This window comes from Thermobia domestica, chromosome 4, assembly GCF_964235325.1.
Source record: "Thermobia domestica chromosome 4, izTheDome1.hap1.1, whole genome shotgun sequence".
NCBI lineage: Eukaryota > Metazoa > Arthropoda > Insecta > Zygentoma > Lepismatidae > Thermobia > Thermobia domestica.
In genome coordinates this window covers 257558987-257576316 of record NC_137457.1, presented here as the reverse complement: position 1 = coordinate 257576316, position 17330 = coordinate 257558987, and the positions used below count along the sequence as shown (strand labels likewise).

Below are 17330 nucleotides of genomic sequence, written 5' to 3'. Positions count from 1 at the left end.
TTCTTATTCCAGTAATTCTTTTACAATCATTTGCTTTCATTAAATCATTCGTCACCTTTAGTCTAAAGAGCATAATTGTAGGATGTTAAGTTTAAGATTTTATTTCCACTTAAGAATAAATCAACAGTCAGCATGGACTTTCTTACTTAAAAACAATGGTCGCTACTCATTGCTGCCACAACTTAAATTTATTTATCAGTACAATTGGATACTTTGGTATAGATATGCAATTTTGCAGTTGAAAATCTGGCGCGAACATGAAGATTTACGTATTTTTATTTTTGTAATTGAGACTGTAATTTTTTTTAATAAAGTTGCTTATAAAAACGTTCCCCTTGTCTATGCTTAATCTGGATTCTTCGCTGTAATATAATAAAAAAAACTCGAATATTACATTTATTTCCATTTGTGAAGACTTTTCGTGCAAAATTTGTACTCATTTTATGTTACAATCAATAGTATCGAAATATTTGGAAGAAACTGAAATGCCAACATTACTGTCTTTGGAATCTTTAGTATGGTCCCTGACCATGGTATTTATGCCGCGTTTAGTCATACCAATGTACGTGTTTAGAATAAACACGGATATAATGGAAAGAATGTAAATTTTTGATCAGTCTTTTTCTTAATTTTCCTTAAAAATCAGATCTGCATCTTCTTTGAGTTACTGAATGCCATTTTTAAAAGTATATGTATCAATCATTTTGTGCACAAGTGCCGGTTGATGTGAACCTTAGTAAACGCTTTCATATAACATATTGTGTCATATTCTTGCTCTCTATTGCCACATTCAACTCGTTAGTTTCCTTTACTCAACAGAACAGACCTACACAGAGTGCGCGCGTTTCAGCTCCAGGCAACAGTATTCGGCTAGTTCAATGAGGCTTACAAGCAATACGCACTATTCGCCACGTATGGTGCTCGAAATACTCTTTCTGGACCTTAAATATAACTTGGTTACATTATACTTAAGTGTTGCACACTATTGTATTTACGCGCTTTACTTTAAACCAGTGCATTCTAGTGTCTTCTTACCAATTAACGTAGCTACTTGATATTTTCGTCTCTTCTGATAATTAAAAAAAGTAGTACCCCTCGAGGACAAATAAGCTTCAGAAGATAGCAACTACTAGTCAAATAGCAAAGCAAAACTTGTAGAAGAGCAGATTCTAGAAATTTAATGGCTCACCTCCATCTTTGGATTCTTTTTACGATACCGTGTAGCACTACTAAATTGTGTAGTTAATGGTAGAAAATTTAGTGAGAAATATATTGGTGCAAAAACATGTACTCTTTTTCTATATACACACAGTATGTCGGAAAAGTAACCGAACTTTTTTTTTCTCTACAGATAACCACTAGCTCCATCTATTGAAGCAACATATCACCGGAAAGGTGGATATCTGCTCAACAAAACCAGACCACAATTATGTAAGCCGATTAACATAGTGTCAAGTTACAGCAAGAAAAATGAGTGTGTCTGGTGTCACGTTGTCACAAAAACACGATGAAACAGAGTCAATATTAAATTTTGTTTCAAGCTACGGAAAGCATTTAGATAAACACTGGAAATGATAAAACAAGTGTATAATGATGAGTGCTTGTCTCGTACACGTGTGTTCGAGTGGTATACGCGATTCCGGGACGGTCATGAGTCCTTGGAAGACGACCCAAAACCAGGCAGACCGAAAAACAAACATCACGATGAGCTGATGTAACAAGTGAGTGAAATGATTGCCCATGATGCCAATTCGACTGTGAGATGGAAGGCGGAGGAATTAAATACGACGAAAAACATGATTCACGAAATTCTGACAAAGGATTTAAAGAAATGGAAAATCTGTGCTCGATTTGTTCCGCACACCTTGACTGACGACCAAAAACTTGATAGCGTGGAACATTGCAAGGACATGATTAAAACAGCCAGACGGAACAGAACATTCCTGGAATCGATTGTAACTGGTGATGAGACTTCGTGCTTCAAGTATGACCCGCAAACAGAACGCCAAAGCGCTACGTAAAAGTCCACAGGTTCTCCGAAAACGAAAACATTGCGTTTACAAAAATCACGTTTGTTTTTTGGTTGTAGCTACGTTTGTTGGTTTGTTTTTACGATTCCAAAGGCATTATACTTCGGGAATTCGTTCCATAGGGTCAAACTCTTAATGCTAAATCTTATCTGGGTGTTATGGAGCGTTTGTGGAAGCGAATCGTTCGCGTAAGGCCTGAGTATCGAGCGCCAGGCAGTTGGTCTTTATTGCACGACAATGCACCATGTCACAGAACCGTCGCAGTTCGTGATTTTTTGACTAAAAAACAAATGTGTGCTTCCACATCCTCCATATTTGCCTGATTTATCGTCGTGTGACTATTTCCTATTCCCAGAATTAAAATTGGCCATAAAAGGAACATTTTATGACAATGTCCAGTCTGCCGCGACGAGGGTCACTGAAACGGTTCCGAAAAGAACATTAAAAACTCTATGCTAGTATTGGCTGAACCTGCCGAGTGGAGTACTGATGCGGAAGGAATATATTTTGAATAAAAAGGACTACAGTTGGTAAAATACCTAATTCGTTTTGTTTAATTTAAAAAGTTCCGTTATTTTTGCGACATACTATGTATAAATTTATAATCCACTACATCCCTTCAGGTAGTTACCTACATTAGTTTATTAGTACAGTCTACATTGAATAAATTGCTGCACTTAATTGGCTTACACGAATAATTTCAGTTAGACTCATCTGAAGGTAAATGACTTTAAGACTCCATTAATTAATTAACAGATACCTATGAGGTTCACGCTTACAATACTTAAATACACTAGCATATAACATGCAAAACAATACGAGGACTGCAATACAATAGCGGAAACAATGATTTATAAACGTCATAAAATTGTACCATTGCTTCGCGCTTATACCACATATTAGTTCGATATCTAACCTACTTCTTAGTAAAGTAACTCTTCCTTCTAACGCTACGTGCATCCTTCGTGACGAGGAAAACAGGGTCTTGTAAGTTGTCTGTCTAAAGTTGTGTAGCACAATGTTCTCGAAATATAAACAACGAAGTTGGATAACATTCAAATTGCCCGTGGCCATACAACACAAAGTACTATAAAATCTTCGTGAGGAGGGCGGAGAATCTGTTGCCTTACGGAACAGTCGTACGGTGTTGCTGCTCAATGATCTCCAATGACGGATGCCGAAGTATTGCAAACATGCCTTGGCCGTAGTGGTGGTGTAAAGTAACTGAACATGGTTGGCGTGTTGCTGAGACGGATCGACCCACACGATTCGTGAGTTAGCCCACAAGACAAGACTATCAATTATCACATATGACTACCCTTCATACTCTTGACGGAAAAACTGGCATGAGAAAAAGTGCATCGTGTTGGAAAATGGCGGTAATACGTGCAAAGAACAAACGAGCAGGCTACACTATAACGGTAGTCAAACTCACTTAAAGCACTCTTTGGCTTTCCAATACCGTAACATTATGTTGGATAAGGCACAAACTAGATGGTATAAGCCATAACTTAAGTGCCAACGGAACGACTTGTGCCAATATAGGTAACCATGGACACCAAAGATTCTTCAGAAACCCAGCAATGTGAAGGTTACGATGATTCTCGCTTAATACTGTGATTCGTTGTTCTGACACATACTAAACGACAAAGGCAAACCATTCATGAACAGTATTACTTTTCATTCTTGGAACAATCACAACAAGCGTTGTAAAAATACGGTGACTCTTCTTCGAGAATCCTCCACGGTTTTTAGGGTTCCTGCTTATTTGGCGACACGAATTCCCTGACTTTTCCAGATCAAAAATTTTCAGATATTTTCCCGTCCAGTGTATTCTTCAACTACTAATGCATGTACATGAATATCATGTGTGTGTAGGTACAGAAGTTTTACAAAAACTATTTTATTTTATAAAATATCCATTACCAAATAGCCGGGTAAGCTATTGCTTTAGCAAAACAATGCGTTCTGAGAAGTAAAAGTCAGTACCAAAACTACCCTGACTTTAGAGGACAAGGCATTGGTTCATGTAGAGCATCTGTCTACTGGGAAGTGGTTACCATCCACCATATTCCCCAACTTAAAGTGCCGGTGCTTGTAATTTTGTTTCCAAAAATCAAGATACCACTTTGTGGTATTTGTTTCCGAACTGTTAGAGAGATTCATCGGGCACTACTCAATAGAAAAGAAACTGTTATAGGTATACTACGACTCCCACATCGCTAGTCACGGTACATGAGGTCCCAGGTTCCATTTCCGCTGGGAGAGCATTGAATACATTACGGTGGTTCGGATTTCACCTTAAGCTGTGTCCATGGCTCATATAGCCTCGCTGCTAAATTGGGCCGCTTAACGTCAATGAACATCCAATTAACGCTGGTGACTATGTCCTAGGACAGTAGAAGTTTTATAGAAATATTTTTCTTTCGTACAAAAAAAAAAAAAAAAAAAAAAGTTGGCTTGACAGCTCTTTGTGGGCCAGAGCCTACTCCAACACCATCTGTCAGCGACCAGCTGAACTACGTCCAGCCTAGCGACGAGCACATGGTCAGCGAGCTGCGTCGCTCTGCCACTAACGAGTGTATCGGAAGCTTTCTAGACGTCTTTCATTCACGTGACTCCCCAGTTTGCTTCACGACGTTGGGTAGACGCCGAAAATTGGGAAGCACCGACCGGGAATCGAACCCGGGATAACATGGACGTGAGTCCTACGCTCTAACCACTAGACTACGCTGTCCCTTTCTTTCATATCAATTGAAAATAAAATTGCTGCCACTATTAAAAATCCAACCTTCGTATAATGTTGTTTACACAATGTGTATTTCAATTTCTTTCAAAATTATCGTATTTTCTTCAAATAAGTGGGAGCTTTTCAGTCATGAAACGTCAGCGATCAGATTTACTTGGAATAAAAGAAGACTGAGCATACAATTACAATTGGATTTTAAGGATTGACTAATACTGTTTTCATTCTAATTCAATCATGCTTCGGCTATGAAATTCATTAGCTATGAAAGCAGTTACCAATATAATGTTTAAAAAGCAAACGAACAAACTGCATGCACCGAGAATCTTTCAAAGAAAGAAAACTCTAACCTCATATACCTTGATGAGATTGCGAGTCTTTTTCTTGGTAGAATTGGGCTTTCTTTTAATCCGCGCTATCATAGTAGTGGGAGATGGTGGAGGCAGTTTCTTCAATTCTTCTAACATCTTTTCTGCTGCTCGCTTCTTGGAAACCTAGAAAACAAAAGTGAAATAAAATTCTCAACGAATCTCACGATCTATTCTACTATAACATTAAAGAAAATATATACGGGGTTAGTATATTTTTTTAAAAAAATTAACGAGCCACTAACACACTGAAGCAAAGGGAGACGGTGACGATAAGACAGATAATAATAGTGAAGTGAGGGGGGAGGGGAGGACAGGAAAATTCTGATAAAAAAAGAAATGAAATCTTTCAGTTTAACATCCCAAGGTTATGTCCTTTAGGCTAAGGGAGACGGAATGATGATGGAATAATTGGTGGAATGACAATACGGGAGGAAACGGGCGTACCCCGAGAAAACTCACGGACACGATGTTGTCCACTACAAATTTACTTGGCCGGAAATCAAACCTGGGAGACCCCACGCACCAGAAGTAAGTTTTACCATTGTGCCGCCATGCTCCCTGAAAATTCTGAGAAAATTCGTGCACACGATTTGTCTACTGGGAAACCTACTTGGTGAAAGCTGAGATCGACCTAAGGACACTTACGCGCCAGAGGTGGGAGCTCTATTATTGAGTCACTGCAACCTATGTTAATACAGTACAGAATTAATGTTAAATATTCAACGGGGACAGTAAATTTAATTTATTTCTCCAGAGCAGTATTTGAATATTCCAGTTGCAAGGTAACCTTTTTCCTTTCTTTCTGAAGCAAGCATTTCTTTACAGTGAAAATAGTTTTAGCTCTACTGATAAATTCGAAACAAATAATAACAAAATATACTGATCTTGATTCTCGCTGTAATATCTCAAATTTTAATTGTTCCTTGATTTATTTTATTTTATTTTATTATTATTATTATTATTATTTTTTGTTGTTGTTGATGTAACTTCACAGAATGTAAAAGGACTGGGAAATACTGGAGCTAATATTTGACTATAGTGTAAACTTCTTAAGTCGTTTTTGTTTCTCTTTCTTCTACTATTAGTGGTGATGGTAGAAGTATGAACAGAGGAGCACGGTCAGATATTTTGTTCCTATTTACAGTGGTCATCAATATAAACTGTATCCAACCATTTTTCAATGCAACTAACAAATAAAAATTATTTAAAAGACTATCAGGTAACGAACAAAGTGAAATTTATTATTTACAAAATGTTTATATCAACGACCTATTATTTGAAAAATAATTTCTTGCCTGTTATTCAGAGATGTGCAGTTACAAATCGTGAGTATATGCCAACAACTTATATCTAATTATCTAGTTCTATATTTAGCGTATTGTATCATGAGGGATGTGCTAGAGGGTATAGTGGTAAGGAAGAGAGGGAGAGGTGAAGAGATCACAATTAATGGACGATATCAAAACAAAACAACTGTACGTGAAGACGAAGAAATTAGCGGAAGACCGTGGAGCATGGAAGCTTCTCAGTTATAGCAAGTGACCTGCCAATAATGGCACTATACCTACATGATGATGATGATGATGATGATATTTAGCGTATTGTCCCGAATTCAGAGTATGATAATTTCGGTATAAAACTAGTTTCAGTTACTAAAAAGCCTCCATATTATAATCGCAACCGAACCCCTTTAACTTTAAAAGTAAAGTGTTTATTTCATACCCACGCAGAACTGTACCATCTGTATCTCTTTCCTGAGACCGTAACGTTGCGTGACTCGTCAAGGTCAAACGTACACAGGAAATAAGTGATGATAACGTGTAATGCCGTGTTATGGTTCGACTTGATTGACACCTAAAGATCTAACACTCATGCCACCGGGGTAAAACGTGCCCACGATTGGGTAACAGTTTCACTGGATTCAACATTCTCATGTTAGTATCAAAAGCGCAATTAGAAACGTATTCAAGTGTGAGCATCTTTTACGAGTGACATGAGCCTTAGTCTTTTTGCTGTTAATTTAACTTTATGATGCTTCCACGGGGTATTCAAATTGATCTGAATATACTGCTAGCATTCTGAAAATGGGATCTCCATAAGATGATGAAAAAAACATTTAAATCTGAAAAAGCTTTAACTTGGTAAGTTTTCCATTTTATATTTTCATGTTTAGTATTTTATGCTGAGTATATTTATTTATCCATTAAAAATCATTCAAAGACTTGCCATCAAATTATATTGGAGGTAGTGCTATGCTTAGGCCAATGTAGATTCCGCGTAAAATGTGTCAAACACTTGCTGTGCAGTTGAAGAAGTACAGTAGGCGATGTATGATATTTGGAAATTTCAAATGTTTAAACAATCCTGAAAAACAAGTATTGATACTAACATTGTGGCGAACTTTAGACATTTAACAGATCGTCACCGGACATCACGCTCAAGAAAATTAGCTTTCTAGTAACCAAGCCGTAACTGTGAATCACTACATAAAACAAAAATCAACTCTTCTTTCCCTTTTCATATATCAAATCGTCCTTAAAAGCACAATCTGACAACACATTCAACTTATGGATCTGTGCCCCTCTCCCCCCAAAAAAGAATCAAATAACAGATTTTCTCCAGAATAAAACTGAAGTCTTGTTCTGAATTAACTTGTATATGTAACTTCCAATCCAGTAACTTCCAATCCAATTCATAAGAACAACAGAATATATTCACCCAATTCCTATTTCGAATACAATTTGTTCGATAATTTGTGAATGATGATGATACACTATTATTAGCGTTTAATGGAACAAAAATTGTCCAAAACGAGTCATATACCAATCAATAGATGTTATTGAGAGCGCGTGAGCGAAAAGCCTCATGTGTAGTTTCCGAGAATTTTTTTTTTTTTTTTAACTAAAAAATGTTTACTGTACGATAACCATGCAACCTGTTCGGATGACTAAAATATATACTAATCACGCTTTCCATTATGACATTACTAAGCCGACACTATACAGCATGGTTAATGAGATATTGCCAACGATTATGATTAACTTTAAAACTTTAATTTTTATTTAACACTGTGCACTAACTAAATATATCAATCGATAGATGACACCCAGTTGACGAAAATTACCGGTTTGACTGTACAAGGGGGTATCGTAGTTTTAATTATCACCAGGAAGGATAATAAAATTTTGTGTGTTATGTTTGGTTCTTATGTGCATGATGTCAAGGTTAATAGATCTCCAAAACTAACCAAAGTGCAAGATGGTTAAGATTGAAGCTTGCAACGTGACCTTTCCCAACACATGTTGACGCTGTTAGAGACGATGACAGGGCTCATAGCAGTCTGGTCTCTTTTAAATAGTTGAAAAGTGACCAAAAAGTGACTTCTTATCATGGCCCTTTTTTCCCTTGTCAATTTCTCCATCACCTCTCTCTGTTTCATCTTTTCTTCTTTACTTCTTCTTTTTGAGCTTCCTCCTTTCTTAGGTTTTCTAAGTTTGCTTTGTAGTTACGATAAGCAGACTTAGCAGAAGTAAGAAGCTTCTGAGTAAGTGGTACCAGTTCTGGCCTATTTCCGAATTTCTTCATTCCAGACATTTTATTTAACTTAGCATTGAGAGTTGTCAAAACCATGAAATATTCAAATTCATCAACTACTCTTCAGAAAACATACAAGAAGCGTAACACAAGACGAACATGATGAATTACACAAATACGCACATACAACGTTGAGCGGAGCGTTAACTATTACGAGAGAAAAATAAACGACTATTATGATAGAAGAAAGAATAGACACAGAAGGGTTTTCAACCCCACCTTGAGAGCTTAAGCATCCACCAACCGTCCACTGTGCTTTAGAAAGAATAAAAACTGAAGTGAGAATAAAGCTGACTGTTTCACATGTGGCAGCAAGTACTGAAGCTTTCAGAAGAGTAGTGAATAACAGTTTCTGCCTTTTTCCATTTATTTTTATATTTTTCTTAGAAAACTGCCAATGCAAAACATAAATCACACGAAAAAGTTACTTTACCCGATAAGACAGTAACTTTTAGACTCGCTATAAGCCCTGCGATAAAGAGGATTTTTTCGTGCGTCTGGTAACCATGGATGAAACTTCATGAAACTTCGGATATATCTGTATGATCCGTGGACCAAAACCATCAACATGCAGATTTCCCCCTCCCAAAAAGGCAAAGGTGCAAGTCAGGGGAGAAGATCATGATGTTAGTTCTTTGGGATTTTCGTGGGGCAATCCTCACAGATTACTTTGCAAAAGGACAAACCGTCACTGGGAAGTAGTACAGCAATGTCGTAAACAAATTCGCCACAGCATGCGCTCGAAACCAGTTCTTCTTCTAGCTGACAATGCGCCAGCTCATTCATCTTAAGTTGCTGTCAACAAAGCAAGGGCATGTGGCTTCCAGGTATTACAACATCCGACTTGTTCTTCAGACCTCGCACCCATTGACTTTTTCTTGTTTCCCCAAATGAAGAATCCGTTGCGTGGTCGCCAGTTTGACAACACAGATGACGTTATTCATGAGGTGGAAGAATGGTTTAAAACAGATGTGAGGACTTCTACAATGACGGTATTCGTAAAGTGAAAGAACGCTGGAAGAAATGGGTAAATCTTTGTGGTGACAACATAGAGAGAGATAAATAACTACAAATCACAACAATCCCTGCATCCTGATTTTTTTTACTGTGATAATTAAAATTAAATTCCTAAATACTTCCTCGTAAATCCTTACAAGTAGTTCTCGACACAAAAAAGCGTTCGTTCGTTACCAATATGATGTAGTTAATATTTTTGATTCTGCTGGAAAAGTTTTTATTATTAATTTATGTGCTGTACAGGAGAAACATGAACCATTTAGTAGCAGGTTGTATTTATTGTTGTTTCATTTCTCCTAATAGTGAAGTATACTGCTTGTGTAAAAATGCAATAAGATTAAAACGAAATTATGAAAATAGTAAATCACAGTTCGTTAGTTATTAAGAGTTATGTTAGTGGTCCTTGTAAGATGATAAATGTTAATACGTCCATCCATTCGTTATTCACACGGTAATTCTCGTTTTTTTTTATATATATATATATAATTTATTTTGCAATAAATAGCTAGAGCGATTATTTCGGCCAAGTTAGTTAATAGACTGAATCCGGTATCATCATCTTGGTTCTCGGTTAACGGTGGCTGCTCATATTTCATCGTCACAGTAACTTTAACGGTAGCTATTAATATTTTACTTTTTTTTTTTTTTTTTTTTTAATTCAGAATTTTTAGCTAACAACATAACTAATCAAAACGGGTTGCAGCTTCGCAGAGGAAAAATTCCCGAGTACTTCTTTATAAATTATTGGCCAGAGAGAAAAACAAATTAGTTGGTTTCAACTCTAATGTTTCGTTCGGCAAACCAATCAATCAATTTCATTTATCTGTGAGCAATATAGTGTGATCCTCTTCACTACTTTTCACACAGCATCTGTTATTAGCTTAAAAAATCTTCATACTTGTGTTATAATGTTTAATTTCTTAATATACTTAAGTTTTTTCTGAAATATATATTTTAAATAATATGAGTCTAATGTATGTAGCTCAACAGCTGTATGTATGTCGTCCAGAAAGTAAAGAACGTTTTGGCATGGTTAAATAAAAATAAAAGATAACAGCACGAAACTTTATTTACAAACCCACAGGACTTCACTCTACTTTTCTATATAATCGTCATAATTGTCAAAACACTTGTTATAACGTAGGACCAGTTTTTCAATGCCGATGTTATACTCATCTGCCGCCAAAAATATGAGCCAGGTTGTCACTCCTTGCTTGAGTTACTCATCGCTTGCGAACTGCTTTCCACCCAAAAATTCCTAAAGTTTCGGAAATAAGTGAAATGTCGGTTTTCCTAATTGTTTTCGACCTTTTCCTTCAGTTCTTCCGTAACATGTGATGGCCTCCCACTCCGACCTTCTTCATGCACGCTGGTTCTTCCTTGATTCAACATTGTGCACCATTTCCTCACTGACGACTTGACGCACTATCACCATAAACATTCTTTATTTGCCTATAAATTTCAATAAACTTAACTTTTTGCGCTTTCAGAAATCGAATGGCACTCCATACTTCACATTTAGGGAAGGGGGGAATTTCGATTGGCGCCGCCATTTGAATCTCTGCGAAAACAAGTAGCGTGACCGCACAGCATTGAGACTCGGTTGCCATCGCAGTGGTGGAGGGTGGCGCCACACAAAGTTCCTTAGTGATTTAATAATAATATTTTTTTTTGAGAAAAAGCGGAAAGGCTATACTCACCGCAAAAAATATGCAGCAGAATATTCTTCTACATACAACAGGTAGCGATTTCGGAAGATGCTACTTCCTTCATCAGCCTGTCGTAGACTTCAAAAAGGATAAACATCAAGGATGGTTAAAAGGTTAGGATATGTAAAAAAACAAATCTTCTGTCGAACATTAAAACACATGAGAATAGAAACTCACTGACATTGTACACTGCTGTTCACTGTTTTCTGTTCTTGCTTTCCAAATGGTGAAAGTATGTAGTGAAAAGATTACTCCAAATAATATTTATTTCTCCTCTATCCAGGTTAAGTGAGGGCCTTTCTTTGTGAATATAATATGATTTCTTAATTTTTCGTTCTGTTGCTGTTTTTGCCTTTTCAATTAAACATGATTCCACGATATTATGGTTATAATCTCTAAGATGCGTTGCTAGACCGGATAACTGTTGCGGATTCCGAGATTTCGAGGTACGAACGTGCTCAGTTATTTTAGTACAAATGTTCCTTTTTGTTTGACCTATATGCACTTGATCATCAATATCAGTAGACCTGGCTATATAGGCAGTGAAAATGGCTTTACTTAAACTAAAAGTGAACCCATACGAAATCCAATTAACTCTCGACTAATAGCCTTTTGTCTAAGGAACAATTTCTTCCAATTTGAAGACACCATTTTTCGACAGGACGATGGATTGGCTATGGGTAATACCCTTTCTCTATTGGTACTGGACATGTTTGAAACACATATCCTTCTTAAATTTTCTTTTATTAGATATTTTCGATATGCTGATGATACTTTGATTTTGTACAAGGATCCTCAAGAATTAAATAAACTGTTCGATGAGTTTGATCAAATCCACCCTCGAATAAAATTTACGAAGGAACTTGAAGAAAAAGGTGCTCTTAACTTTCTTGGTATTACCATAAATTTGTTACTTCGGTATACCGCAAACCTTCTGCTGGTACAAAATAAATCAACTTTAAATAATCATTCATGGCTTCAGAAATTACATTTTTGGAAAAACTTTTTTTAGGAGAGCTCTTTTACTTTTAGACCTCTGAGGATCTCAACAAGAAAATACAGTATTTATTACAAATTGGACAGGAAAATGGTTTCCAAAAATCTTTAGTGTTAAAATGGTACAAACAGGTACAACAGGAGGTCGTCGGCACCCACCATCAACCAACAACAGATGCCGTAACTGACAGACGGATTGGTGTCCCTTTGGTTCCACATTTTTCAGCAAAAATCAAGATGATTCTACAAAGACACAACATCAAAATTTCAGAAGCTCCTCCAAAATTTATAGATAAAATGCAGTGGCGTTTATCGGGTGAAATGTCAGTGTGATAAAGTGTATATATGTCAAACCAAAAGGAACATTTGTACTAGAATAACCAAGCACGTTCGTACCTCGAAATCTTGGAATCCGCAACAGTTATCCGATCTAGCAACGCATCTTAGAGATTATAACCATCATATCGTGGAATCATGTTTAATTGAAAAAGCAAAACAGCAACGGAAAGAAAAATTAAGGAATCATATTATATTCACAAAGAAAGGATCTCAAACTTCAGCTGGATAAAGAAGAAATAAATATTATTTGGAGTAATCTTTTCACTACATACTTTCACCATTTGGAAAGCAAGAACAGAAAACAGTGAACAGCAGTATACAATGTCAGTGAGTTTCTATTCCCGTGTGTTTTAATATTTGACAGAAGATTTGTTTTTTAATATCCTAACCTTTTAACAATTTTTTAACCATCCTTGATGTTTTTTTTATCCTTTTTGAAGTCTACCACAGGCTGATGAAGGAAGTAGCATCTTCCGAAATCGCTACCTGTTGTATGTAGAAGAATATTCTGCTACGTATTTTTTGTGGTGAGTAATAGCCTTTCCGCTTTTTCCCATTGAATATAATCACCGCTCGCAAGTGATATTGATTTTCTTCTTTCCTTAAATAAATAAATAAAATTTTCCATATTGAGGACCATTTAACATTTTCTTATATTGCATTGATCCTCAGCGTTCATGCAAAAATAAATCCACTACAGGAGTTTATAACAATATTATATTAATTCACACATTCTACACAATTTATTACCATAGTACACCATAACGACTAAGATAAAATTTGAAATATTACCTTTTTCCCATTTCCTTCGCCTTCGGTTATTATATCCCCAACTGTACAACGAGTCACGAATATTCTCATATGTGGTGGTCCTTTTTCACTGATTACTTCAAAATTTACATGTAAATTCCTCTTAAGGGCTATTTCATGCACCAGCGAGATGGGTGATTTTAGCTCAGCGTTAGGGTCTAAATCGGCACTTCCTGCAATAAATAAACACGTTTAAAAAACTTGATCAGGTTTATGACCTACACATTTTTATTAATATTTTTCACTTACTAATTGTTGTACTGTAATTATATGTATTGATCAGAGTATCTGTTGTATAACCTTCAACATATACTAATTATACATGTAGAAAATTAGAAAAAATTGACAGCTCGAAGTCACATGGAAATTGTGTTAAGAAGGGAAATTATTAAGGTCCCAGAGAGATGGGCCAATGATTAACTTCCTCGTGGTAGTTATAAGTGAAGAGCCCCTGAAGAGAGGAACACCATTACAATGCTGTCGCCTCCTATCAAGGAAGTGTTCAGCAACTGAGATGGCAGCAGCACAACTGTAACTGTGCGCGAACTTAAAAATTATTATTATTATTATTATTATTATTATTATTATTAATGGTTTACTTCGACGTGTTGGCTCATTCCTTAATATATGTATAATTTGGATTTCAGGATTTATTGTAAACGTAATCCTTACCGGTATGCACTTTTCCGTATGGATATTTGAATTTTGGGATAGCTTCTGGGACTATTCTAGTTTAAAAACTTCGAAGTTGTCATAGAAGAGAAAAATCAACAGCTGCGCTCAGTGATGTAAAAGGTTTTGAGTTTACCTCACTTACAAGGTACTGTGATTCGTATTCTAGGTCTATGTCTCATAATATATGAATTTCGTCCGAAGAAAACTCTCCCTAAAAAGTATATTTTACAAGAGAAATGATTTATTCCGTTTTGTACGATTATTAAGGAAACAGTTATTTGTAAAATGTGAAGAAAATGGTCAGGAAAAAATCGTACAAACAAAACTCATCCTTTGTAGACTTATTTAGAACAAATGAGTTATATGGTATCGTCACGGTTTTAATAAAACATAGTGAACCAGGTTTGAGAAAAACATTTAGAATTAACTCATTCTTAAGAGTAAACTAACCCTTCTGGATTTTATCCAGATAAAGGATGTACAGAGAGATTGATACATGAAATATAATGACAATCGTTCGAGCTGTTTAGGAGGCTACCGAAATTTTTTATTCCACAGTTCAGTAAACTAATCTTTTCTTACGGCATGGTCTCTAGGCGAGAGTGTCCGTATATCGAGACGGACGGACATTCAAAATCCTTTTTTCGGCATATAGAGACTATAAAACGTGTAAATCTATTGAAATTCAGATTTCGAGTTTTTCCGCGTTTACTATATGTCCTACTTTCTTATCGTCGCTCGAAAGTAAACAAAGAACTTAAATAAAAACACGTTTCAAATGCAAATAATGTATCACAAATTCAAATACAAACTCAGGTAGAACAAACTGCGTTATGATGTTTTGTTTTGCTTCATTTTGTTATCTTTTTTGTCTTCAATTATTATATTAAGCATTGCTCTATTACATATACTAGGTATGCATTTATATAAACTCAGTGGTCACTGAACTACGATACTTCGTTGATCCATCTTTTGCCCAAAGGACGGCCTGGATAGGGCGTGTCATGAAGTTCGCAAGTTGCTGATATGTTTCCATATTCCTGATGGCATCCCACAATGAGCTCACAGATATCGATGCAGGAATCACGGCGCGAAGAGCTCATTCCACAACATCCCATAGACGATCTGTAGGATTAAGATCCGATGAGTTAGGGGGCTAATTCATATGCTGCAGTTCCGTTGAATTTTCCTTAAGCCAAGCAAGTACAGTTCTGGCTCGGTGGCACCATGCGTTGTCGTCTTGGGAAATGCCGTCTGCGTGTGGTTAGAAGTGTTGCATTGTAGGGTGTAGATGATTAACATCTACAGATACATAACAGTTAACCCCGCTATGGCCGGTCCCAAGCCCGTGCTGAGAAAGGGAGAGGGACCCCTTATGTGTGGCCTGGTCACATGCCTTGTGGTGGCCAGGTAACTCACAGGGGGAGACAGGGTTTCGGGAGCAGCGTGGAAACACGCTTCATTCTTGTCTATCCTGTGCTAAAAGCTGGCAACGATCTATTTAGTTGTCGGTGCAAATCAGAATAACAACCTACCGGCGGAGGTGAGGCTTCGGCTTTCCTCCGAAATGAGCGACTAACTCGTGCCATTGGATCTGGGAGAGTACGTGTGACCTCATCACTTCCTTAGTGAGGTAGGTAGCTTTTAACTGCCGCCCCTACCGGCGGAGGTGAGCCTTGGGTATCCTCCGAAATAGGCAACTAGGCCGTGCCCTTGGGTCCGGGAGATAAGGCTACGTGGTGTCCAACACGTATGAAAGAGTGGGTAGCTGGTGTGTCCAAAGGTGTGGGCGGATCCAGTGCCCTACCGGGAGGATGATGTAGGTACTACCCTCAAAGAGAGTGTAATGCGTTCTCTTGGGTCCGGGATGGGATACTCGTATCCTAACGCATGCTCATACCTCAGGAGCGCTGAGGAAGTGGGTCACTCCTTCCTTCTAGGTTTACACATTCACTGGGTGCAGGAGCCACGACCCTACCAGGAGAGCCGCCGCTCCCAAATGGCCATTGTCTTTAAAGGTAGACAGTCTACATCAGCCATTGGGTCTGGTAGCGTACGGTTGACCTCTCACGTAAGAAGAGGTAGTTCCGTATTGTTTGAACGACCCTACCGAAGGAGTGGGTGTCCCTTCTAATGGTGGCTTACACGTACCATTGGGATTCGGACAAGTAGCTTTGCTACAACGTGTACGTGGAACCTAAACACGTTAAAGATAGGTAGCCCCGTATTGTTTGGGCGGGCCTATCAGGGGAGACACGGCTCCCAAATGACAATGTCTGCCTTTGAGCAAACGGTCTACATCAGTCATTGGCTCTGGTAATGTACGGTGTACCTCTACCGTAATTAGAGGAAGCCCCTATTGCTTGGACGACCCTACCGGGTGGGGCAAGTGTCGGATTCCTGCCTGCGGTTGGACCAAACGGAGATGGGGAGGGGCCAATCCCAGAAATCTGGGTAACGGTTCTGATCCTGCTAAAGGGAGGAAACTCTGTAGGATATGGGCCGGCACTAAACTCAAATGGTGACTTAACACGTACCATTGGGTCCGGGATGAGATATGGGAGTATCTCGACGTGTGTGTGGTACCTCTACACGACAAGGCGGTTGCCAGTTGAACGATAGAGGTAGGCAGGGCCGGGATTGAACAAACCTCCTCGGGCATAGTCTGAGGCCCCGGATTTGGGTTGGACTCTGCAGGGCTGTGGTTACACCGTGGGATTCGGTAGCTTATGGGAGCCAATCCCAGGAATCTGGGTAACGGTGAACACGGGCGGGAGGTGAGCTTGCCTTATAACGCTCGGGCGCCATGCTTGCAGAGCATGGTAAGACTGACTCGCTAGTAGTCTGCCTCAACCAGTAGGTTCACTGGTAGGCACTTAGAACTTCGGTCTGGCTGCGCAGTGGGCGTATCCCACTCCCCCAGAGAATGGGGGGGGGGGGTTACATCGTTTAGGCGAGTCATAATTAGGGGACAAATTCTGACGGTGACGGGCATGCTCCCCATGCATGCAACTAAGCGTGGCAATAGTAGACCACTAGCGAA

At 38.1% G+C, this 17330-nt stretch overlaps 1 protein-coding gene across 9 annotated transcripts in view; it reads right to left on the bottom strand.

The window, feature by feature from the left end:
- The window catches only part of stau (double-stranded RNA-binding protein Staufen), a 185604-nt gene that overhangs the window by 37405 nt on the left and 130869 nt on the right, over positions 1-17330 (bottom strand). For 8 of the 9 annotated variants that reach the window (XM_081755796.1, XM_081755801.1, XM_081755800.1 and 5 more), the window contains 2 exons: positions 13595-13785; positions 5127-5270 (listed from right to left, as the gene is read on the bottom strand). In XM_081755796.1, coding sequence (XP_081611922.1) covers positions 5127-5270; positions 13595-13785 — 335 coding nt within the window. The remainder of the gene's footprint in view (positions 1-5126; positions 5271-13594; positions 13786-17330) is intronic. The other variant, XM_081755798.1, reaches the window with a different exon arrangement.